Source organism: Thalassophryne amazonica, chromosome 3 (genome assembly GCF_902500255.1).
Source record: "Thalassophryne amazonica chromosome 3, fThaAma1.1, whole genome shotgun sequence".
Lineage (NCBI taxonomy): Eukaryota > Metazoa > Chordata > Actinopteri > Batrachoidiformes > Batrachoididae > Thalassophryne > Thalassophryne amazonica.
The window spans coordinates 83891727-83916635 of record NC_047105.1 but is presented as its reverse complement, the minus strand read 5'-3'; the positions used below and the strand labels follow the sequence as shown (position 1 = coordinate 83916635).

At 40.3% G+C, this 24909-nt stretch overlaps 1 protein-coding gene across 1 annotated transcript in view; it reads right to left on the bottom strand.

Moving 5' to 3' along the window:
• Positions 1-24433, bottom strand: part of ube2j2 (ubiquitin-conjugating enzyme E2, J2 (UBC6 homolog, yeast)) — a 30433-nt gene extending 6000 nt beyond the window's left edge. Inside the window, exons 1-3 of the mRNA XM_034166995.1 lie at positions 24297-24433; positions 22477-22607; positions 17612-17652 (exon numbers count right to left, since the gene is read on the bottom strand). Coding sequence (XP_034022886.1) covers positions 17612-17652; positions 22477-22607 — 172 coding nt within the window. The 5' untranslated portion in view covers positions 24297-24433. The remainder of the gene's footprint in view (positions 1-17611; positions 17653-22476; positions 22608-24296) is intronic.
• Between the last annotated feature and the right edge of the window lie 476 nt (positions 24434-24909).

Here is a 24909-nt window from a genome sequence, read left to right as displayed (position 1 = left end):
CCACAGAACAAGAAACTGAGATTTAGTAGATCAAAACCAACAATCAAATAGTGAAGCTATAGGTCTTGAACTGGACATATTGTATTTTTTGTGGATGTTTTCTGAGCTGCTAGCATGTGAATCTGTCCTTGATATTCAGTACCAAGACATCTACAACTATTTAGGTTAGGGACACAAATACTTCACTGAGGTGTCTGAGAACAAGAACATCGATGTGCCTCAGATAATCATCTCATCATGGCAAATGTGAGTTGCTTTGTGAACAATTTTGTTTTGTTTTTTTAAAATGGCAGCATGGAAAATCATACCATCTACACATCAACAGCATATGGGTTTATTTTATGTTGCTCTTCCTGCTTAGCGAGACATGCAGGTAAGGTACATGCTAAATACTTCTCATGCCAAAGTAACTTATTTCAATGATTGTCATTGTTTTATCACAAATTTGGCAATTTGTGGCATTCATTCATAGAATGGTTCGGCTTCAACAATCAATTAAACAGCCCCAGTTCCAACAGGTTTAAAGCAGTTGGAAACTGTTTGATTCATGATGTTTTTTTTCTGTTTGAGTCTAAAACTGTTTGTTTCCTGTTCTCACTATGTGGACTGTCCCGCCATCCACCTTGTGAGAGATGACAAGGCCATTTATGGACAAGCGAACACAACTTGCTGTCAATTTGTTTCCATCCAGCATGCTGGTGTACTGCTGACTTCCGAGTTTGACTACGTCACGTGCATACTCACTCTATGCAGTCTGGACAGTGCAGGGTGCTCTTAGTAGGTACTGGGCACACAGATCAAGCAGTAAGTGATACCGTCCAGTGCTGCCCAAACTTGGGCATATTGCGCTAATGCTGAAGTGAGGAGCTAATCAGTCATAATATATATATACTGAGGTAAAGATGCACAGGTAAGGAAACGTCGCATTTCCCGACAACTCTAATGATACCGCAGCTTATTCAGAGGTGACAGGAAGGATTTTACTGCAGTGCTTTCCCGTTGCCGTGTATAGTTTCTGTATAACTGTGTTCAGTCATTTAACCCATGATGGTTTTAATAATCAAACTAAATACTGGACTGATTAAACTCTTTTTAGTCTTGAGTTAAAAGTTGAACCCAAAACAATCTAAAAAAAAAAAAAAAAAAAAAATAGGCCCCAGGTTCAAAAAAGGCAAACCTCCCCTTTAACTAGAAAATTTTGAAATCTGATCCTTTTTCAGTTTTGGAGTTAGGATTAGGGTGGCAACTGATAATTATCTTCATAATTGAGCTATTTTCTTGATTAGTTGTTTTGTCCTTAAAATGCCAATACATGGTGAGAAATTCTGATCAGTGTTATTCAGAACACAGGATGACACCTTCAAATGTCTTGTTTTGTCAACAGCTCAAAGATACTCAGTTTACTTCCAGATTGGAGTAAAGCAGTTAGCAGGGTTCTACGCTTAACCCCAAAGGTCACTTGGCATGTCGCAAAAGTTGGGGTTCAAATCTACTTGCTACATGGAAAGTAAACAAATTCGACCAAATAATCTATGAGTATCTGCCGATACGGAGTCCTGACCTGGTACTTGTATTCTCCTATATACGTATTGCACTTGCACAGAACACATTGCAAGCATATAAAAACAAGAATAATAAATGAATAAATCCATTGTGCGTACATGTCAAGTTAAAGGTGTATGGCCTTTGGGTTTTTTTTTTAAGATTTAAGTCATAAAAAGATTTTTCCTTGGCACCACTATAATTTTATTCCTTAGTATTTAACTCAATGATTCATAATATTATATAGTCATTATGATCAAAATCTGCTCTGTCTGGAAACAATTCAGAATTTCCAGCTCTGGTGGGTAGAAATCCAAGTGATCAGACACCATCCCAAGGGGACACCCACGTTTCACCTAGCTGCAGCAGATTGATGGATATTTTAGAAATGTGGAAACGGAACAGCTGTCTGCCTGGGTGGTTGCCATCCAGGACCCAAGGTGGTTCCGTGGTGTTGTGGATGTGACAACGTGCAGCACTGGCGCACGCTCCCAAACTTAACTTGAGACACCATGACCTCCATTTTGTAGCATAGACCACACAGGGACTTCCCATAGACTGTATATATGCTGGACAGAGCCTGCATTATTTTTAGGTGTTTGTAATAAAATACTCCAAACAGGCACAAAAGCGAGTGGCTCCAACTACAAAAGGACAAGTCGGACACGTTGCTGTCATTCAAAGCAACCACGCCCACATTTACACAGAATTTTATTAATTAAAATGCCTTAAACTAAGAAGTGAGAAAAAGCCCCACTCCCATCGAGTTGTCATGTAGAAGGAAACTATCTATAGAGACCAAACGCCATGTTTACTTATGGGCTAAAAAGTTGGACGTTTTAAAAATTGGCTTCTATGGGAATTTGCTCTGTTTTGGGGCCAGCCTCAAGTGGCCAGTCAAGGAACTGTACTTCCTGGTTGGGGTAAAAATGTGAGCTTGGGTTTTGCAGCTTGGGGCTTCCCCTGATCTGCACGACAATGCTCGGAAGGACACAGGGCCAATCAGAGTAAAGAAGGGCAGCGTGTCGTCAGCTCGTTGCACACTCAAACAAAATAAACCAAGATGGTGGAAAGTGCTCTGAAACATCTTATTTCTATATAAATCTGTTTCTCATATATTTTGTAAAGGTTAGCAAGAAATAAACACTTCTAAATGCAAAAACACTATTAGAAACCAGATAACACTGCTGAAATGATTTACAAACATCATACAGATGTTACCATGCACACCCCAGGAACACACATCAATCAAGTGGTTAGGACACAGATAAAACCGCATGTATGTGCTTGTATAATAATATAGCACCTTCAACTGCACCACAGACTAAAACAGTTAAATGTGGTCTATTAAACATTAGGTCTCTCTCTTCTAAGTCCCTGTTAGTAAATGATATAATAATTGATCAACATATTGATTTATTCTGCCTTACAGAAACCTGGTTACAGCAGGACGAATATGTTAGTTTAAATGAGTCAACACCCCCGAGTCACACTAACTGCCAGAACGCTCGTAGCACGGGCCGAGGCGGAGGATTAGCAGCAATCTTCCACTCCAGCTTATTAATTAATCAAAAACCCAGACAGAGCTTTAATTTATTTGAAAGCTTGACTCTTAGTCTTGTCCATCCAAATTGGAAGTCCCAAAAAACAGTTTTATTTGTTGTTATCTATCGTCCACCTGGTCGTTACTGTGAGTTTCTCTGTGAATTTTCAGACCTTTTGTCTGACTTAGTGCTTAGCTCAGATAAGATTATAGTGGGCGATTTTAACATCCACACAGATGCTGAGAATGACAGCCTCAACACTGCATTTAATCTATTGTTAGACTCGATTGGCTTTGCTCAAAATGTAAATGAGTCCACCCGCCACTTTAATCATACCTTAGATCTTGTTCTGACTTATGGTATGGAAATTACTCCCTGAAAACCCCCTTCTGTCTGATCATTTCTTAATAACATTTACATTTACTCTGATGGACTACCCAGCAGTGAGGAATAAGTTTCATTACAGTAGACGTCTTTCAGAAAGCGCTGTAACTAGGTTTAAGGATATGATTCCTTCTTTATGTTCTCCAATGCCATATACCAACACAGTGCAGAGTAGCTATCTAAACTCTGAGTGAGATAGATTATCTCGTCAATAGTTTTATATCCTCATTGAGGACAACTTTGGATGCTGTAGCTCCTCTGAAAAAGAGAGTCTTAAATCAGAAGTGCCTGACTCCGTGGTATAACTCACAAACTCGCAGCTTAAAGCAGATAATCCGTAAGTTGGAGAGGAAATGGCGTCTCACTAATTTAGAAGATCTTCACTTAGCCTGGGAAAAGAGGCTGTTGCTCTATAAAAAAGCTCTCCGTAAAGCTAGGACATCTTACTACTCATCACTAACTTAAGAAAATAAGAACAACCCCAGGTTTCTTTTCAGCACTGTAGCCAGGCTGACAAAGAGTCAGAGCTCTATTGAGCCGAGTATTCCTTTAACTTTAACTAGTAATGACTTCATGACTTTCTTTGCAAATAAAATTTTAACTATTAGAGAAAAAATTACTCATAACCATCCCAAAGACATATCGTTCTCTTTGGCTGCTTTCAGTGATGCCGGTATTTGGTTAGACTCTTTCTCTCCGATTGTTCTGTCTGAGTTATTTTCATTAGTTACGTCCTCCAACCATCAACATGTCTATTAGACCCCATTCCTACCAGGCTGCTCAAGGAAGCCCTACCATTAATTAATGCTTCGATCTTAAATATGATCAATCTATCCTTATTAGTTGGCTATGTACCACAGGCTTTTAAGGTGGCAGTAATTAAACCATTACTTAAAAAGCCATCACTTGACCCAACTATCTTAGCTAGCTCAGCTAACTGATCATCTGCAGAGGAATGATCTATTTGAAGAGTTTCAGTCAGGGTTTAGAATTCATCATAGTACAGAAACAGCATTAGTGAAGGTTACAAATGATCTTCTTATGGCCTCAGACAGTGGACTCATCTCTGTGCTTGTTCTGTTAGACCTCAGTGCTGCTTTTGATACTGTTGACCATAAAATTTTATTACAGATTAGACCATGCCATAGGTATTAAAGGCACTGCACTGCGGTGGTTTGAATCATATTTATCTAAGAGATTACAATTTGTTCATGTAAATGGGGAATCTTCTTCACAGACTAAAGTTAATTATGGAGTTCCACAAGGTTCTGTGCTAGGACCAATTTTATTCACTTTATACATGCTTCCTTTAGGCAGTATTATTAGACAGCATTGCTTAAATTTTCATTGTTACGCAGATGATACCCAGCTTTATCTATCCATGAAGCCAGAGGACACACACCAATTAGCTAAACTGCTGGATTGTCTTACAGACATAAAGACATGGATGACCTATAATTTCCTGCTTTTAAACTCAGATAAAACTGAAGTTATTGTACTTGGCCCCACAAATCTTTGAAACATGGTGTCTAACCAGATCCTTACTCTGGATGGCATTACCCTGACCTCTAGTAATACTGTGAGAAATCTTGGAGTCATTTTTGATCAGGATATGTCATTCAAAGCGCATATTAAACAAATATGTAGGACTGCTTTTTTGCATTTGCGCAATATCTCTAAAATTAGAAAGGTCTTGTCTCAGAGTGAGCTGAAAAACTAATTCATGCATTTATTTCCTCTAGGCTGGACTATTGTAATTCATTATTATCAGGTTGTCCTAAAAGTTCCCTGAAAAGCTTCAGTTAATTCAAAATGCTGCAGCTAGAGTACTGACAGGGACTAGAAGGAGAGAGCATATCTCACCCATATTGGCCTCTCTTCATTGGCTTCCTGTTAATTCTAGAATAGAATTAAAAATTCTTCTTCTTACTTATAAGGTTTTGAATAATCAGGTCCCATCTTATCTTAGGGACCTCGTAGTACCATATCACCCCAATAGAGCGCTTCGCTCTCAGACTGCAGGCTTACTTGTAGTTCCTAGGGTTTGTAAGAGTAGAATGGGAGGCAGAGCCTTCAGCTTTCAGGCTCCTCTCCTCTGGAACCAGCTCCTAATTCGGATCAGGGACACAGACACCCTCTCTACTTTTAAGATTAGGCTTAAAACTTTCCTTTTTGCTAAAGCTTATAGTTAGGGCTGGATCAGGTGACCCTGAACCATCCCTTAGTTATGCTGCTATAGACGATATACTGCTGGGGGGTTCCCATGATGCACTGAGTGTTTCCTTCTCTTTTTGCACCACTCTGCATTTAATCATTAGTGATTGATCTCTGCTCCCCTCCACAGCATGTCTTTTTCCTGGTTCTCTCCCTCAGCCCCAACCAGTCCCAGCAGAAGACTGCCCCTCCCCGAGCCTGGTTCTGCTGGAGGTTCTTCCTGTTAAAAGGAGTTTTTCCTTCCACTGTCACCAAGTGCTTGCTCACAGGGGGTCGTTTTGACCGTTGGGGTTTTTCCGTAATTATTGTATGGCTTTGCCTTACAATATAAAGCGCCTTGGAGCAACTGTTTGTTGTGATTTGGCGCTATATAAATAAAACTGATTTGATTTGATTTTGTATCTGCAATTCATCTGCATGACACAGTTAGAAAGAAAAGAGTATTTACCATGGAATGTCCGCCAGGCAAATATGTTTTCCAAATTAAAATGAGCTGTAATTTTGCAACATTTCAAAAATAAACCTACTATAATCCTTGGATTTCAGTAGAAACTAAACTTTGTTAGTTTAATTAAATTTGAAAGGCCACATAGTTTTAACAGCTCTGTCATGCAAAGTAAATGTGCATTTCACCTTCAATGAAAGCTGCTCCTTTGTTTCATTTATTTATTTATTTTTAAACAGATTCTTTATATTGCTCATCAATTCCACTTAGCCCAGAATTGTTGTATTAGTAGTTGGAATATATCTAAAATGTCTTTAAAAGTGGATCGCTATTCTAAGGGAAATATGGAGGGATTCTTCGTTGATTGGACACAGAATGACCCCAATAGGAATACACAATCATACAAAAATGCGAATCCTACTGCAATATGTGACAAAGAAGTTTGCCGACTGTATTAAAAATGTTGGCATATGTCGACTATATAATGCAGCTGTCATACATGACGATTTAACCAACGTATGCTGACAGCCCCGTTTCCACCGAGTGGTTCGGGTCAGTACTGCCCAGTGTAGTGCGGGTCAGAACAGTTAAGTTTGGCTTGTTTTGTGTTTCTACCGCCGGCAGAATCCTTTTATTTGGCAGGTGGAACACTTAAATATTGACAGTCACGTCATCGAGCATGTGTACGCTGTCACATGGTGTCTCCACTCCTCATGGAGGTCAAACAGAGTAATGTAACATTATTTTTGTCTTGGCGGATCATGAGATTTATTTTCATAGTGTGCAGACTGATGCCTGTGGTAAACGTTGATGTGAATGAATAAAGTGCTGCGACTTTCAACTTTTAAAGAATTTTGAGGTGCTTGGCGGTTTACGACATATAGCAGCATGCTTCCACATGCGCTTAACTTATACAAAACTTACCCATAACTTATTAGATGCACGCCAGCGTTTTTAATACGTTCAGCATACACTAAATCGTCAAAGTGTGACAAATGTGATGTCCGAGTAAGATGAGACTGGAAAACAGTAGTTCAAACATGTTTCTGAAGTTCTGTGATGCGACCGTATGTCCCATGTAACATCAGAATTTGTTGTTTTACATAGATGTTATCACAGAGTCACATAAGAGGACTGCACAGGTACGCATGGATGCGAGCGTACACACAGAAACACACATGCATGCACACACCAACAGGAGCAGTGAAAAGTAAAACCATAACGACACACCAAAGTCAATCAGAATTCCAAAAACTCATGTGACGTGGAAATGCACGTTTCTGTTGATGAAACCACAAATAACAGCTGAAGGAACCCAACATCCAACATGTGCATGGTGTACGTGGAGTGTTGGAGGCCACAGAGAAGTGATACACCTTTCTGAGCAAACATCTAATCTGTGCTCAATGTATTTGTGTTCATTTTACACATAAATACTCAACAATAATGTTTAAAACTCAGAGTGTTAATTTCTTTCATGTCTCTGTGCTCACTTAACCTGGCAAAAGGCGTTATGCGCATATGAACTAATCAAATGTGGCAAATAACTGTTTTCTGCACACTAGAGATTTCAGTGCTTAATAAAAAAAATGGCATCTTTACTTATTTAATTCTCTCACAACAGAGCTCTGAATCAACCATAGGTGGGAGAACTTGTGCAGCTCAATACGCTGCTCGTCGTCCTTCGTTGTGCAGGTAAAGGTGCACATTGTAATACGTGTGCTGTGTTTTGCAGTCATCTTGAAATGCGTTTCTGCATTACATTGTTTTGGTGCAGCGTCATGTTGATAAGGCACAAGCACATTGTATCATTATGTCATTACATGTTGATGGCTGGGTTTGGAGGTGACCTGAGACCAGGCTGGGATTTCTGGACTACCTGGCGCTGGAAAATGTGTAGATGCTTCAAAAAGATGTAGACCTCTGAGGTAATATATTTCAGTAACAGAACAACTTTGGTTTACCAATCCAAATCAGAAAAGGCTGAGATCATTTGGAAAGTGGGGGAACAAAAACAGTGATTCATACATTTACTTTGACTTTGTTTCATTGCAGAAGGAACAAAACATAAAGATACTTCATTTTTTTGTGTGGTAAGCAAATTTAATTTGTTTCATTTGTAAATATGCATCCATTTCTGCATTTAAGACCTGCAACACATTCCAAAAAAGTTGGGGGCAGTTTAGGGCCAGTAATTACTCTTAAAAAAAATAAATAATTGAATGCTGACATTATTTCTAACTGCTGATGTCAAAAGTTGATTATAATCACAGTTTGGTACAAAAGCAGTGTCCACAAAAGAGTGAGGTTTTTTTTTGGGGGGGGGGGGGGGGGTCTGGAGCAAAGACATGGAGCTGTATATAAGAACTAGAGAGCGCAGTAGCGCTGAGCCGTGTGCTGACAAGGAGGCGTGATCATTTTAATTCCGGGCAAGTTAGTGATTTGCGTGCACAGAAGTTCACTTAGTCTTGTCAAGAAACAGGTGGAATATGCCGGAAAGCTGCGCATGTTGGTAAAGCCACAAACGGAGGAACAAGGGAGACAATCTTTTCTTCCATAAGTAAGTGGTTTTGGTTATTCTTGTCACTTTGTCCGTGATATTTGGATGATAAACAGCTGTATGTCTCCTACTGTACCTGTGTCGCCCGATGACACGGACCATTAACTCTTCACTTATGTCTAGTTGATATTTTCCACTGCTAGACCAATGTCTAGTTAAAATACTTGTCGTTAGTGATTAAAATTGTTCAACAAGACTGGGGATTTTTTAAAAAAAATTTGCACCTTAAAATAATGAGATTATAATGACCCACGCTGTGCTCTGGGTACTTCATCAATATTTTGCCCGGTTAGGAGACGTCATGTCGCTGTCCATGAAGGGACATTTTCGTTTAGTGTGCAGCAATGGGACTGCGCTCTCTAGTTCTTATATACAGCTCCATGAGTGAAGATAAGCAGAGGTGCTCTAGTTTGTCAACAAGAGAATGAAAAATATATTGAAATGTTTAAAAACAATCTTCCTCAAAGAAAGATTAGAAGAGATTTGCATGTTTCTCCTGAACAGTGCACAACATCATTTAATGATACTCTGGAGGAATTTCAGTGTGAAAGGACAATGGCACAAGCTAAGCTCAACACCTGTGATCACCAATCTCTCAGAGCAGTGTATCAAGAACAGACATTTACCAATAGCCGATATTATCACATGGACAGGGGATTACTTAAGAAAACCTTTGTCAATATGGAGTTACATTCATAAATGTCACTTAAAATTTTACTGTGCGAAAAAGAAGCGTTATGTTAACCTTGTCCAAAAGTAATTTTGAGTTTCCTGGGCTTTGACTCATCTGGGTTGGACCATCACATGGTGGAAACATTGTCAGATGAATCAACATTCCAGATCTTTTTTTTGGAAGAAATGGACACCATGTGCTCCAAAGGAAAATGCAGGACATTAACAAGTCCAAAGCCAGGGTCATCGTATAGTGCATACGAGGTCTATTAGAAAAGTAAGAAAAGTAAGTTATTTTTTTTAAAAACCATATGGATCTGAATCACGTGTGATTGCGTCAGACAAGCTTGAACCCTCGTGCGCATGCCTGCGTTTTTCCACGCCTGTCGGTTGTGTCATTCGCCTGTGAGCAGGCTTTTAGTGAGGAGTGGTCCAGCCCCCTCATCGGATTTTCATTGCCAGGAAATGGCGGAATGATTTGGGCTTTTTTTCCATCAGAATTTTTTCAGAAACTGTTAGAGACTGGCAGCTGGAAACCATTAGAAAAATTTATCTGGCTTTCGGTGAAAATGTTACAGGCTTGGTAGAGAATAAGGAGTGTTACTGTCGCTTTAAGGACGGCCCCCAGTGGCTGTGGGGCACGCCGCGCTCCGAAGCCGCCATCGACAGGCTCAACAACCATTTCATTTCTAAACGGATGGCTGTCTGGATCCGTGACCATCGTGTGCCATTTCTCTGGTTATCACAAGAGCTGGACATCAACCATTTTCCGGCAGATTTCACTTTTAACAAGAGATTTTGTCATGGAAAGCCGAGCGGAGGCTTCGTGCGTCACGATGGATTCGCTACTGGAGCGAGACAAAACCACCTCCGTTTTGGTCTCACAGGACGGCTTTGAGATGGCGTTCAGACAGCTGTCGGTGGTTTTTCCATCGAGTGATTATCTGAGAAATTGTGAATGTGCCTGGACATACCAGAACATGTCCCGTGAGGCTTCATCACGGCGTTGCTTTGCACCATGCGGCACCGCCACGACGCGCGAAGCCTCTGCTCCTCTTTCCATGACAAAAACTCCTGTAACAGTGGAATGTGCCGTTCATTTCCAAACTGGATGCTGTGTTTTATCCGGGACGTCGTCTGACTAGCACAGGAATTGTGAAAAGACGTGGACATCAGCACTTTTTCAGCATATTGAGACAGACATGCGGAGGAATTCCGCGCGTCGCGGCGGTGTCGCATGGCGCAAAGCAACGCCGTGATGAAGCCTCATGGGACATGTTCTGGCATGTCCAGGCACATCCACAATTTCTCAGATAATCACTCGATGTAAAAACCACCGACAGCTGTCTGAACACCATCTCAAAGCCGTCCTGTGAGACCAAAACGGAGGTGGTTTTGTCTCGCTCCAGTAGCGAATCCATCGTGACGCGCAAAGCCTCCGCTCGGCTTTCCATGACAAAATCTCTTGTTAAAAGTGAAATCTGCCGGAAAATGGTTGATGTCCAGCTCTTGTGATAACCAGAGAAATGGCACACGATGGTCACGGATCCAGACAGCCATCCGTTTAGAAATGAAATGGTCGTTCAGCCTGTCGATGGCGGCTTCAGAGCGCAGTGCGCCCCACAGCCGGTGGGGGCCATCCTTAAAGCGACAGTAACACTCCTTATTCTCTACCAAACCCATAACATTTTCACCGAAAGCCAGATAAATTTTTCTAATGGTTTCCAGCTGCCAGTCTCTAACAGTTTCTGAAAAAAATTCTGATGGGAAAAAAAAGCCCAAATAATTCCGCCATTTCCTGGCAATGAAAATCCGATGAGGGGGCTGGACCACTCCTCACTCAAAGCCTGCTCACAGGAGAATGACGCAACGACATGCGTGGAAAAACTCACGCATGCGCACGAGGATTCAAGCTTGTCTGACGCAATCACACGTGATTCAAATCCATATGGTTTTTGAAAAAAAATAATGTTGGATACTTTTCTAATAGATCTCGTACATATGTGGCCTTCAAAGAGTCATCTTTTTCAGGAAGGTTCATGCAGTTTTAACCAAGACAATGCAAAACCACATTCTGCACACATTACACAGGCATGGCTGCAGAAGAAGACAGTCCGGGTACTGGCCTGCCTTCAGTCCTAACCTATCCCCAAAAGAAAATGTATGAAGAAGTTTGAAACTGGTGGACAACAACAATGACCCCATACTGTTGCACACCTTAAGACCTGTTTGCAGGAGGAATGGGACAAAACAACTGAAATGCTGCATCGCTTAGTATCCCCGATGCCAAAACATCTTATTGTTGTGACAAGTGGCGGCCACATGACCAGGGATGAAAGCAAAAAAAAAAAAAAGCAAAGAAAAATGACCAAAAAATCTTTTTTCATGGCCAAATCACATGCTGTTCACCATCAACGATTTCATAGAAACCCTTTTGTGACTGCATCCTAGTTTAAGGTAAAACAAGGTGGAGACATAAGAAAATTGCAAATTGTTTTCCTGCTGAACAAGATTACATTTCACTCATTAACCATTGTTGGTCTTTTCTAATGCAGCCATCAGAATATAGAAAGGCTTCAACCTGCACATTATTTAAACTAGCACGTTGCCCGTGGTGACCCACAGGCTCTAGATTGGGTACTGTTTATAAAACAGGTAGCTGACATTTTTCAAGGGTGGTAATAAATCATGCAAAGTTTCTATAATGAGTTGGAATGGTGTGTGAGTCCAGAATGGTTTTAGAACCTTAGACCTCAACCCTTTTATTTCCTGTTAATTACATAATTTTTTATGTTAATTTACTGTCTTAATATATTTATAAATTGTTTAGGTTCTTGTTATCATATACACACTATTATTACAACCCCAGTTCTATTGAAGTTGGGACATTGTGTAAAATGTAAATAAAAACAGAATACAATGATTAGAAAATCCTCTTCAACCAATATTCAATCAATCAATCAATTTTATTTATATAGCGCCAAATCACAACAAACAGTTGCCCCAAGGCGCTTTATATTGTAAGGCAAGGCCATACAATAATTACGTAAAAACCCCAACTGTCAAAACGACCCCCTGTGAGCAAGCACTTGGCGACAGTGGGAAGGAAAAACTCCCCCTTAACAGGAAGAAACCTCCAGCAGAACCAGGCCCAGGGAGGGGCAGTCCCCTGCTGGGACTGGTTGGGGCTGAGGGAGAGAACCAGGAAAAAGACATGCTGTGGAGGGGAGCAGAGATCAATCACTAATGATTAAATGCAGAGTGGTGCATACAGAGCAAAAAGAGAAAGAAACACTCAGTGCATCATGGGAATCCCCCAGCAGTCTAAGTCTATAGCAGCATAACTAAGGGATGGTTCAGGGTCATGGTTCAGGTGCTATATTATTTTTTCTTTTTGAATTTTTATGCTTAAATAGATTTTTGCTGGTTATTGGTGGTCTGGGAGCAAGCACCGTCTCTACGGGGATGGGGTAACAAGGGGATGGCAGGGGGAGAGAAGCTGCAGAGAGGTGTGTAAGACTACAACTCTGCTTCCTGGTCCCAACCCTGGATAGTCACGGTTTGGAGGATTTAAGAAAATTGGCCAGATTTCTAGAAATGAGAGCTGCTCCATCCAAAGTGGGATGGATGCCGTCTCTCCTAACAAGACCAGGTTTTCCCCAGAAGCTTTGCCAATTATCTATGAAGCCCACCTCATTTTTTGGACACCACTCAGATAGCCAGCAATTCAAGGAGAACATGCGGCTAAACATGTCACTCCCGGTCTGATTGGGGAGGGGCCCAGAGAAAACTACAGAGTCCGACATTGTTTTTGCAAAGTTACACACCAATTCAATGTTAATTTTAGTGACCTCCGATTGTCGTAACCGGGTGTCATTACTGCCGACGTGAATTACAATCTTACCAAATTTACGCTTAGCCTTAGCCAGCAGTTTCAAATTTCCTTCAATGTCGCCTGCTCTGGCCCCCGGAAGACAATTGACTATGGTTGCTGGTGTCGCTAACTTCACATTTCTCAAAACAGAGTCGCCAATAACCAGAGTTTGATCCTCGGCGGGTGTGTCGTCGAGTGGGGAAAAACGGTTAGAAATGTGAACGGGTTGGCGGTGTACACGGGGCTTCTGTTTAGAACTACGCTTCCTCCTCACAGTCACCCAGTCGGCCTGCTTTCCCAGCTGCTCGGGATCTGCCAGAGGGAAACTAACGGCGGCTAAGCTACCTTGGTCCGCACTGACTACAGGGGCCTGGCTAGCTGTAGAATTTTCCACGGTGCGGAGCCGAGTCTCCAATTCGCCCAGCCTGGCCTCCAAAGCTATGAATAAGCTACACTTATTACAAGTACCATTACTGCTAAAGGAGGCCGAGGAATAACTAAACATTTCACACCCAGAGCAGAAAAGTGCGGGACAGACAGGAGAAGCCGCCATGCTAAACCGGCTAAGAGCTAGTAGCTGCGCTAAGCTAGCAGATTCCTAAAAACACACAAAGTGAATAATGTGTAAATAATTTAGAGGTGATTCAGCAGAGGGAGTGCTTTAGTTAAGGCACGTGAAGATTACACTGTGAAACAAATCGTTATCTAGGTAACTAGATCAATCTAACTGCGCAGATTAAACAGCTAACAGATACAGCAAAACACCGCTGTGCTCCGGAACAGGAAGTGATACAATACCGCAGTGAGAGCCAACCACCAGTAGAATTCAATTGAATACACCACAAAGATATTGTTTTTGTGCAAATATTTGCTCATTTTGAAATGGTTGCCTGCAACACGTTTCAAAAAAGCTGGAACAGTGGTATGTTTACCACTGTGTTACATCACCTTTCCTTTTAACAACACTCAATAAGCGTTTGGGAACTGAGGACACTAATTGTTGAAGCTTTGTAGGTGGAATTCTTTCCCAATCATGCATGATGTACGACTTCAGTTGTTCAACAGTCCAGGGTCTCTGCTGTTGTATTTTGTGCTTCATAATGCGCCACACATTTTCAGGTCTGGACTGCAGGCAGGCCAGTCTAGTACCCACACTCTTACTACAAAGCCACGCTGTTGTAATACGTGCAAAATGTGGCTTGGCATTGTCTTACTGAAATAAGCAGGGACGTCCCTGAAAAAGATGTTGCTTGGATGGCAGCATGTGTTGCTCCAAAACATGGATGTACCTTTCAGCATTGATGGTGCCATCACAGATGTGTAAGCTGCCCATGCCATGGGCACTAACACACCCCCATACCATCACAGATGCTGGCTTTTGAACTTTGCCCTGGTAACAATCTGGTCTTTTTCCTCTTTTGTCCGGAGGACAAGGCACCGATGATTTCCAAAAACAATTTGAAATGTGGACTCATCAGACCACAGCACACTTTTCCACTTTGCATCTGTCCATTTCAAATGAGCTCGGGCCCAGAGAAGGCGGCAGCATTTCTGGATGTTGTTGATGTATGGCTTTCGCTTTGCATAGTAGAGATTTAACTTGCACTTGTAGATGTAGCGATGAACTGTGTTAACCTACAATGGTTTTCTGAAGTGTTCCTGAACCCATGCGATAAGATCCTTTACACAATAATGTCTGTTTTTAATGCAGTGCCGCCTGAGGGATCGACGGTCACTGGCATTCAATGTTGATTTTCAGCCTTGCTGCTTACGTGTAGAAAGTTCTCGAGATTCTCTGAATCTTCTGATTATATCATGGACTGTAGATGATAGAATCCCTAAATTCCTTGCAATTGAATGTTGAGAAACATTGTTCTTAAGCTGTTGGACTATTTTTTCATGCAGTTGTTCACAGAGTGGTGATCCTTTCCCCATCTTTGCTTGTGAACTGCTGAGCCTTTTGGAGATGCTCCTTTTATACCCATTCATGACATTCACCTGTTTCCAATTAACCTGTTCACCTGTGGAATGTTCCAAACAGGTGTTCTTTGAACATTCATCAACTTTCCCAGTCTTTTGTTGCCCCTGTCCCAGCTTTTTTGAAATGTGTTGCAGGCATCCATTTGAAAATGAGAAGATATTTGCACAAAAACATCTATCAGTCTGAACATTAAATATCTTGTATTTGTGTTGTATTTAATCGAATACAGGTTGAAGAGATTTGCAAATCATTGTATTCTGTTTTTAATTACATTTAACACAATGTGACCTTCATTGGAATTATTTATATTATTATTATATTTTTACTTCTATTTTGTCATTTGATTTTTAAGTGGACCACAATGGAAATAAGTGTTTTCACTTTCTTGTGTCATCCATGTATTTTTAATGTATTTACAATTATGAGCTTACTAAATAAAATCACACAGGCACACATACAGACACCGCTTTTAATATATAGATGATTTACCGCACCCTGCTAGAACAGCATGTGTCCAGAATATAACTATCAATATCCATTGTTCAGTGTTAGCCAATATCCGTGGTTCCTCCAAAAATATTAGTCCATTCAATGTTCCGCTTTGGCGGCATTCATCCTTGACCCAAAATTCATAAGCATACCAAACGGCAAATGTTGGCTCTTCCCAGTTTCTCTGTGATCGAAACCATACACACGCATGTATACACGCACACAGAGACCACTTGGGTTTTAATATAAAGATACTTCAGGATTAACACATTTTAAGGGGACAGTTTTTCTAGAGCTTTTACATAATTCAGTATCAGTTAAAATCTCAAGCCTGAAGCCATGTTCTGAAATGGGGTGATGACTTTTTTGGTGAAAGTGGACCTTTGTTGGTAGGGGATCTGGGGACCACTGAAGGCCCCAGTGTAAATTTTAGGTTTTGTGATGTTCAGGGATTAATTCTGGAGGGCTGCACAAAGGTTAAACAATGCCCATGAAAGTCAACGAAAGTCCAGATTTCTTGTTTCGTTTGGGCTTCGTTGTCCTTTGTTAGTGCCGTGTGACCGGTAAGTCCTCAGAAAGAGATTTTAGGCATAGTTTGGGGGAAAAAGAAGCATTACTGTTTGTTGTTATGTGCCGTGGGTCTTCAGCTGTGTTTTTAGTTTAACCAAAGCAATCACAGAGACACTCAGACACTTGAAAGAAAAGTTAAAAAATATTTCTGTCAAACTCTGCATTCTACTTGTGTCATCACTGCGCTTAGACACTCAAACACCACCCCACCCCCACTCCTGCAGAGCACAGACAGGATACAGAGACTTACTGACAGGAGAAAAAAAAAACAAAGGAGAGATACTAGTCTAAAATTCAATTTTTGAACGTTTTTACGCGGTAAATTTTGTGTCTTGTGTCTGGCCTTGATTTTGTGTCAGTGTGAACCCTGCCTTTTGGCAGCCCGATTAACAGAAACCAGTCAAAGTGATGAAGAACTTTAATCCCTGCATGACAAGGTTGTAAATGCTTTAGTGGAATTTGGTGCAGGCATAAAATGCAGGAATGTATGCATATTAACAACTGAAATTAAGCTGACAAAAAAAAAGAAAAAAAAAAAGAAATAGCTTGGGTTGAACCTGCAATTAAACAAAAGTCAAATCAAATGTAAGGGCCCATTCACACATCGTGCAAAGTTTGGTCGACGTGCGCACGAAGCAGGAATTTCATGCAAAACGCGTGGAATCGTACCTGCCTCTAACACCTCGTACACCTATTGCTACAACTATTTGCACACACCAGCAGCTGAAAGAGAGCGTGCACTGTGCAAACCCATCGCACCCTCTCACGACAGGTGCCAGCCAAATTCCAGGTGACATGCACAAACACCTAACACCGCTCGCATGACACTTAGAAAATGCGTGTCCAGTCGCAGTCTTGGCACGACAGCAGACTGCAGACAACCACTGTCATACTGCTGTGAAATTTGTCTACGTTCCCCACGAGTGTGACTTTGCAAACACACTCACTGACACGTGGGTGTGTGCGCTCCACTCACAGGAGGAGTGGCTTCTGACAGAAGCAGCTGTGAGAATCTGTGGATCTGGACAGCTTTCAAAGAACAGCTCCGTAGCTCAGTGGTAAAGTTGCTGACTGGTAATCAGAGCTTTTGGAAGGCGCATGTTCACGTCCAGTGGGTGGTATGCGTTTATCTTTTTTTATTTATTCCACATAACCGGCGCGATGTGGTGCACTTCGCTCTGTTCCTGCTCGAAATACACCGTCGGCGCAATGTATGGTGGTGCTCAAATTTGAACTGTTTAGCCGTATTTGTCCAAACGTCGTCCAAACTTTGCACTGTGTGAAGGTGCCTTTAGAATTACAGCAATCTGGGGTTGCAAGATTCATTAGGTTTTACCTTCATATGGAGTTTTCTCAGGACCTCTGACAACATAGTGCCTAGAAAAGAAGCACAACAGGACTGTCATTTAAGAGCCTAATTCATTAAAAAAAAATAATCATGGCAATTTAAGAAAGGCAAATGAATCAATTTCTATGAGGAACAATGACAGGTTCATGCTACACTCGCACAAATAAGAATTTTGTTAAAAAGATGATGCACAAATTCAGCCGCAATTTGCCAAAAGACAATGGGTAGACTTGAGCCAATATTTAATTTGTTAAAGTTTTAAAATGTTCTTTTGTGCTACACTACCATCAGGATACAACTGGTGAAGCAACAGACAAAAGTTGCCCTCTGCCTAGTTTCTCCAATCCCATTCAAACAAGTTTGCAAATCCTTAAAGTGCATATCACTCGTAAATAAAATGTCAAATAAGCTGACTATTGGGTCATTCCATGTCAAATCAACCAATATCCAAAAAAGGTTCCAGCAGCACCAACCTTTGATTTGCATCATAGTCCATCACTGTGTGTCATTTGGTCCCAAAGGAAGGTAGAAAACAGGTTTTCTATAATATGTGTATGCATTTTGCTTTTACACCCCATTATATGGGGGTAGGTTTAGGCCTACATCTGATGGCCATCATTCAGGTTCACAGGGCCAAAATTTTTTCAATATAACAGCTAGAGGCATTAAATTCACAGCATTGTTTAATTTTTCCCTGCTGTTTACAAAACAATTAGATTTTTAGCCCTAGCCTGAGTGTGAAAAAAAAATGTATGGAGGGTTGTTTTCTCTATAAAAATAAATAAATAAATAAATAAAAATCTTGATTTCACCCATGTCTTTAAAGCTCTCTGTATGCCATATAAATCAATAAATCATGATTCATAGTATCTGATCAGTGAGTATGGGTCTGGGTCTTTACTAACATTTTACAACCATTGTTGAAGTACTCGGCTGTGTAGTGTGCCTGCAGGACAGATTTTAATTAGGGGCAAATCTGAAATTTCAACCATATTTTCACCATGTGTGATAAATAGCACCACTGTGAAACTTTTTACTGTCAATCTTCATATTCTAGTAATAAAAACTTCAAAAGATTGAATTGGTGTTCTGTCTCCTTCATATGGAAAATCTACGTCAAAGAGGGGCCAAAAAGTGCCTTTGAGCAGCATTTTTGCCATATAACATATACAATTTTGAAGTATCAAATGTGTCATATTGCAGCTCAGGTAGAAAGCAGATGTTATTAAACCACACTGAATACCTGTTGAGGCCAACACACCCAGTCTAGGGACACCACAAATATTTATACTGATGATTTACTTTAAGGGGAGGGTTTGGTACAGGTTCTGAAAAATCTCTACCTCAGAGTTAAAAAGCACAGTGACACTTGCACACATTTAACACCTGCAGTGCCACGCAATTCGCCATGCCAATGTGACACACTGTGTTCTGCTGGATGCTGCGGTTTGTGCAGCTGGACGCTGCGTTATATAAAATAGTTATTTTGTCGCGGATTAATCATTTGCTCTCAGACTTTAGCTGATGAGAGCACCACTAATCGCTCTGGAATCACAGAGGAATTTTCTACAGTTGCAGCTATTCCTGTGCGCTTCATGACATGGAGAAAGCATTTGGAATAGTCTCAAAGGTAATTATTTGTAATATTTATATTGTAATGGCTTGGTAAAACAGTTGCATTTTCATTCCTTCTTATGAGTATCTGTAAAATTATGTTTATTATAGATATAACATTGTCATAATCGTTCAGATGAGCTGCGCTTTGATGCGCTGCAATGACTCACAGTCGCAGTGTTTTTGAATTGTTTGTGCAATGTTCACATCTAGTTCACAAAATGAATGCATGCCTAAGATTTTGAACATTTCAAAATCTTAGTGCACTTGCACGCATCCACGCAAAGTTTACGAGTTTACTCTGGCACGGCAGTGCGCGGATCAAATTTGCGCAGGTGTCAAGGTACCTTAACAGAACTCTCTGCTCTACTGTGGGAGACTGGACATTACTTTGGTATCTTGAACTGTACTGCAAACCAGTATTTGTGAATTTTACCTTTCTGTTCTAAAGAAAGGGTAGCAAGATGGCTACAGCTATGCAACCCTGCTCGGTGGGGCAGCACATGAAATCCAGTGACTGCCATAAAACTGCATAAACCCGCAAATGTGGAGTGTTGCCAATAAATTCTTTAGACAAGGAGTTAGTTGAACTCGTTTTTGCGAGCTGGGATCAGTGCTGGTACAAGCTGAGGGTCAAACAATCTGTTATCACCATCAGCAAATTCTCCTTGAATAGTATGAATTCTTTCCAACCAGTGAAGGAGACTCATTTTTCCCATAACGCCTTCCGGCACGTGTGTCTGTTAAAGCTAAAACCTTCAGAATTCGCGCAATACTTTAAAAGATATGTGCAATATTTTCACTTTGTAAAAATGACAGTTACCATTAATATCGATAAATGGTCTGGAATTAGTTGTTTATTAGTAAAACCATGAGTGAAAAGTGCATTGCATTTCATGTCTCCTCCCCACTGCCTGTCTTTTTGCATGTGAAAAGTTGTTTTTTTTTTTCCTTTGGAGCAACAGCAGCCAGCCCGCTCCATTCTCTTTTGCTGGGGGAGGATTGAGCTCACAGCCATCTGACTATGTAAGACAGAAGCTTTGGCTCATTGTTCGTTTTTAGGTTTGTAATCGCGTTTGATTTTACTCAGAAGCCTCGGTGGTGCTTAAACTCAAAAGTGGCTTATCAGTAGCCGACAGTACTAAAAGTCGGTGGTTAGTAGTTAGCTGTAACTTACACTAATTTTTTTTTTTTTTTGCGGTTTATTGGTTTAGCGTTCTAAAAGTTAACTTTTCAGTTAGCGGATTAGTTATTAAAGCTAACTTTTTGGTGAGCTGTGCCCACCACTGATTACAATAGTCAAGTATTGTAGGTGTTAAAAACCATAAGATGAATTACAGTGCTTTTCATTTGTCACACTTGAACCGTTTCCACAAAACATGTCTGAGGGATTGTTCTTCTTCAGACGATAAGATTAACAGAATTGACTGATAATCCAATATGCATTTTAAGTCAAGGAGAAAAATAAAATATGTGCATATACCAGTAACCCCCAACTCCCCCACACCAACACAGACCATGATGCTACCTTCATATTACATGTTTTTGCACCTACTCACCACGATCAAAGGGTACAAAGTAGGGTTGAGCCGGATACTTGTTTCAGACGAGTATCCGGTACGGATAAAGCATTTTTGACAAGCACGAGCATGATCCGAATAAAACTCATCAATATCTGTACTCGTGCTGAAGGAAAATTCTCACTGGCTAACTGACTGTCTTCATGCTCTGTGATTGGCCAGTCACACACAGCGCCCGCCCCTCCCTAGACACGTCTGTCTGCAGTTTCTCGCTGTCTCTCACACACACACACACACACACACACACACACACACACACACACACACACACACACACACACACACACACACACACACACACACACACACACACAATCTCTCTCTGTGCTTGGGTGGATTCTGCCTCACATTGCTCTGTCAGTACTCTTAAGTTTTCTTCAACTCACCTCTTTTTCAGTTTGATATTTAAAGTTAATTGGTGAACTTGTTTCGTGTCATACACAGAGCATTTGACAAGACAGAGCTGAAAACGGCTCCTGTCGTGTCGGTCACTGCGTTGGGTTATTTATGTATTTATTTTTCTTTCAACTGTTTGCTCTTTGAAGTCAGTAAAAAGTCAGTAAAAAAAGTTGGAAAACTTTGCTCGAACTGAACGCGGTGGTTTTGAGAAGAATACAGTGAACAAGGCTGACATATTTCCCTGTTTGCCATCACTGGATGTTTGCATGAATCACCAAGTTCACACAGATCATTAAAAAATAAACAGTCTTACAGACCACTTACCCACATACACACGTATAGCTGAACACACAACGTAGCCTATATTAATATTTTTATTGAATATGGCTGCATGCAGTATCTGACACTTTCTCACTGCAGTTCATAAAAAACTGGTTAGTCGAACAACCGCTCTCTCTCCTTCAGTCACACACACATGCACACACAGACACACATGCACACGCACAAACACACACCTTAATCAATATTGTTTAACTTTGTGGAAAAAAAATGCCAAGAACATTAGGTAGTAAAAACAAATAAATAATTGAAAAAAAGTTTGATCATAAAATTTAAAAAAAGGAAGTTGTGTTGAGTATGACAACTCTTGTTCGTGCATACTTAGTAGTTCATAATTTCCTACTACAATGAATCTCAATTCTGAGGCTGTTCTATTATTCATTCACAGACTTAAGAATATTCATGTTCTGAGTTTATAAAAAACCTTGTTCTATAAATAGTTAATTTACTATTGTGATCAAAAACACTGAATCTCAATTCTGAGGCTGTTCTGTAAATATTAATTCATACACTTAAGAATATTCATGTTCTGAGTTAAAACTTGTTCTGTAAATAGTTCTCTTACTTTTGTGATCAAAAACATTGATTTGAATCTCAATTTTGAGGCTGTTCTGTAAATAGTTTTCAAATAAACAATAAATATAGCAACTTCTGATCAATCCATATCAATTTCAGACTTAATGTACTGATTAAAGCCCCAGCCATTTTGGGGGGGGTGTGTGTGTGGGATGGGTGTTAAACCACGCCCACTTCCGGTTTAGGTCACGCCCACTACGAGTACAAATACAGATCATTTAGATGGTTGAACACATACAGATACAGTGGTGTACTCGCTCATCCCTAGTACAAAGTTACAATAATGAAAAGCAACCTATACTGTGATGGCTTTGCTGGTGATAAGGACGTGTAGACTGAATTTACCATTCTAGGATGTTGGAGGGGAGAGGTTCTGCACAGATATAAGGCACAGGGTCTTTCTTTATCCTGAGGTAATCCTGCTTAAGTCGCTGAGTGGCTGTGGTTGGAGCTCTCTTATTCCCGTTGTTGTTCATCTGCGGATTTACAGAACACATAACATGGTGACACAATGCAGCAACTCAACGTGACTTGGTCTCATTTGTTACAAATGCACGAAAGGTTTAGATTGTTCCTTGTAAAGCTGTGTCAATGAGTATTTTTTATTTACTGCTGGCATTTTAAATGAAACCATTAATACTAGGGGTGTCACAATACATGCATTTGCATTGAACCATACAGTAAGCATGCGATGGATTGGTGCACAGAAGTGCACGCAGAATACATGGTACGACGCTGTACAGTATGATTACACACAATGTAAACATGCATAAAATACTACAAAAATGTATTAACTAAACACAAATACATAAAATGCAGGGTAACACAAAAAAGCAAAGCTTGTTTCCATTGTGGCCCAACAAAATACTCACATGCAAACATAAATATATAGTATTTTTTTATTTTTCTCAATAATAAAATTGAATGTTCTCTTGTTGAGCCAATTCCTGGAATAAAAACTGCCTGATCCTGTTTTTAAAGAGAGGCTTCAATTCACAAACTATTTTGACAAGGCGGACCATTAAATAGTTTAGCTCCAGTGTACTTGAAGGATGAAGCCCCGCAGGTCTTCACCTGAGGAATGACCAGAGACAAGGTACTTCACCGAGTATTAATATTGTGTTGCGCAGCTGTAAATTTAAAAGAAGTGACCAAGTAATTCGGGGCTTGCTTATTCACTATATTAAACACATGAATTAATTTAACTGTTGAACTCTGAGTTCAACAGGCAACATATTGACCATTCTAAATTCAGCCAGGCCTATGTGGGCCTCAGGTTGTACAGAGATGAGAAAGCCAATGATCTTGTTCTGCATAATCTGCAACCTCTCTTAATTTTACAGGCTTGTAAATAATGATATGAAAACCAGTGTTTTATTTATTTATAGGGAGCTGAATATTAGAAATTAGAGTTTTGAAAGTATTAAACTTTTTGAAAATTAAGCAGATAATTAAATTTGCACTCATGGTGCAAGCTGCGATCTTACACCAACTTTTCAGAGATTTATTCTCACATTTATGACCTTTTGAATCATGTGGCTTTGTGTGTTCTTTCAAACTAGCAGAATTTTGGAGTATTTCACATTTGCATACTGTACGTAGCATAAGCCTGTTACAAAGCATAAGCTACGGCAGTTTGTGGAATTAAATGTTTTGCTTGTTTTTTGTTTCGTAAAAGTTACATTCTATCCATTTAAACTGCAATAAACGGAGATAGAGCGCTGCTGTGTGACAAATTACATGCATCATAAATAGATAAAATTGAGTGGTTCAAAGCAAGCTAATTTCGACTTCTGTACTCCAAAAGTCGCTCAGGTGTTAACGTCATCACTCCCTCTGTATTATTGTGAAACCTTCTAATGTATTTACAGTGTTGTCAACATTCCACACAAACTGCTAATCTGCTCTTCGTTGACCGTAACTATCTTTAGAACTCAGATCAACAACTTTGATAACAAAATATGCCGGACAATTTCTGAGCCAGAGATTGTAAACAAACAGGGGAAACATTTAGCTGCAAAAGATGACAACAGTAGCCGATTACTAGGAGCTAAAGTTAGCTCTTTAGCCGGCAGCGGCTAACGTAGGCCAAAGCTAACATAAGCAGCTTTACAACTGAACTGAACTGAACTGAACATAGTACAGAGCGTGTACTTCAGACATACCTCTGTAGAAGCCCCCCAACGAAAACAGACACCCGCAGCTCGACCCGAAATAAAATTGATGTTTGTGTTCTCAAACCTAAGCCAATGACACCAAGTTAGCCGAGCCACGCATCAGCTGGGGGAAAGTGACGCGAAGGGTTTTCTTCTTCATGTGTGTTAAGATCAAACATACTAGATTTACGGAAGATCGCCCTCTCTGGCCAAAGTCAAGCATGCAATAGCACACTGCTCAGCATATATGATTACACTATAACACAATTTTTGTTCCTGGCTTCTAAGTGTTATATTTCAACTGCTTATGTCTAAAGTCTATGGAAAAATGACTACATTCAGCACAAACTTTGATTTTATTTTTTTTAACGTTCTAGAAAGTTCTAAAAGTTTCTTGAAATTTCTAGATAATTCTGGAAACTTCTAGAAAATTCTGGACAGTTCTAGTAGTTAAAGGATATTCTAGAAGACTACTCAGTAGTAGTGAAGGCGAATCGAGAATATACTTGAAAACAGACAAATTTCAAAATATCATTGTCCTGATCACAGAAGCAAAGTTTCTGTGGAATAACAGCTATTTTCTATTTATTTAAGGCATAACAGGTTAGGAAAACACACTGTG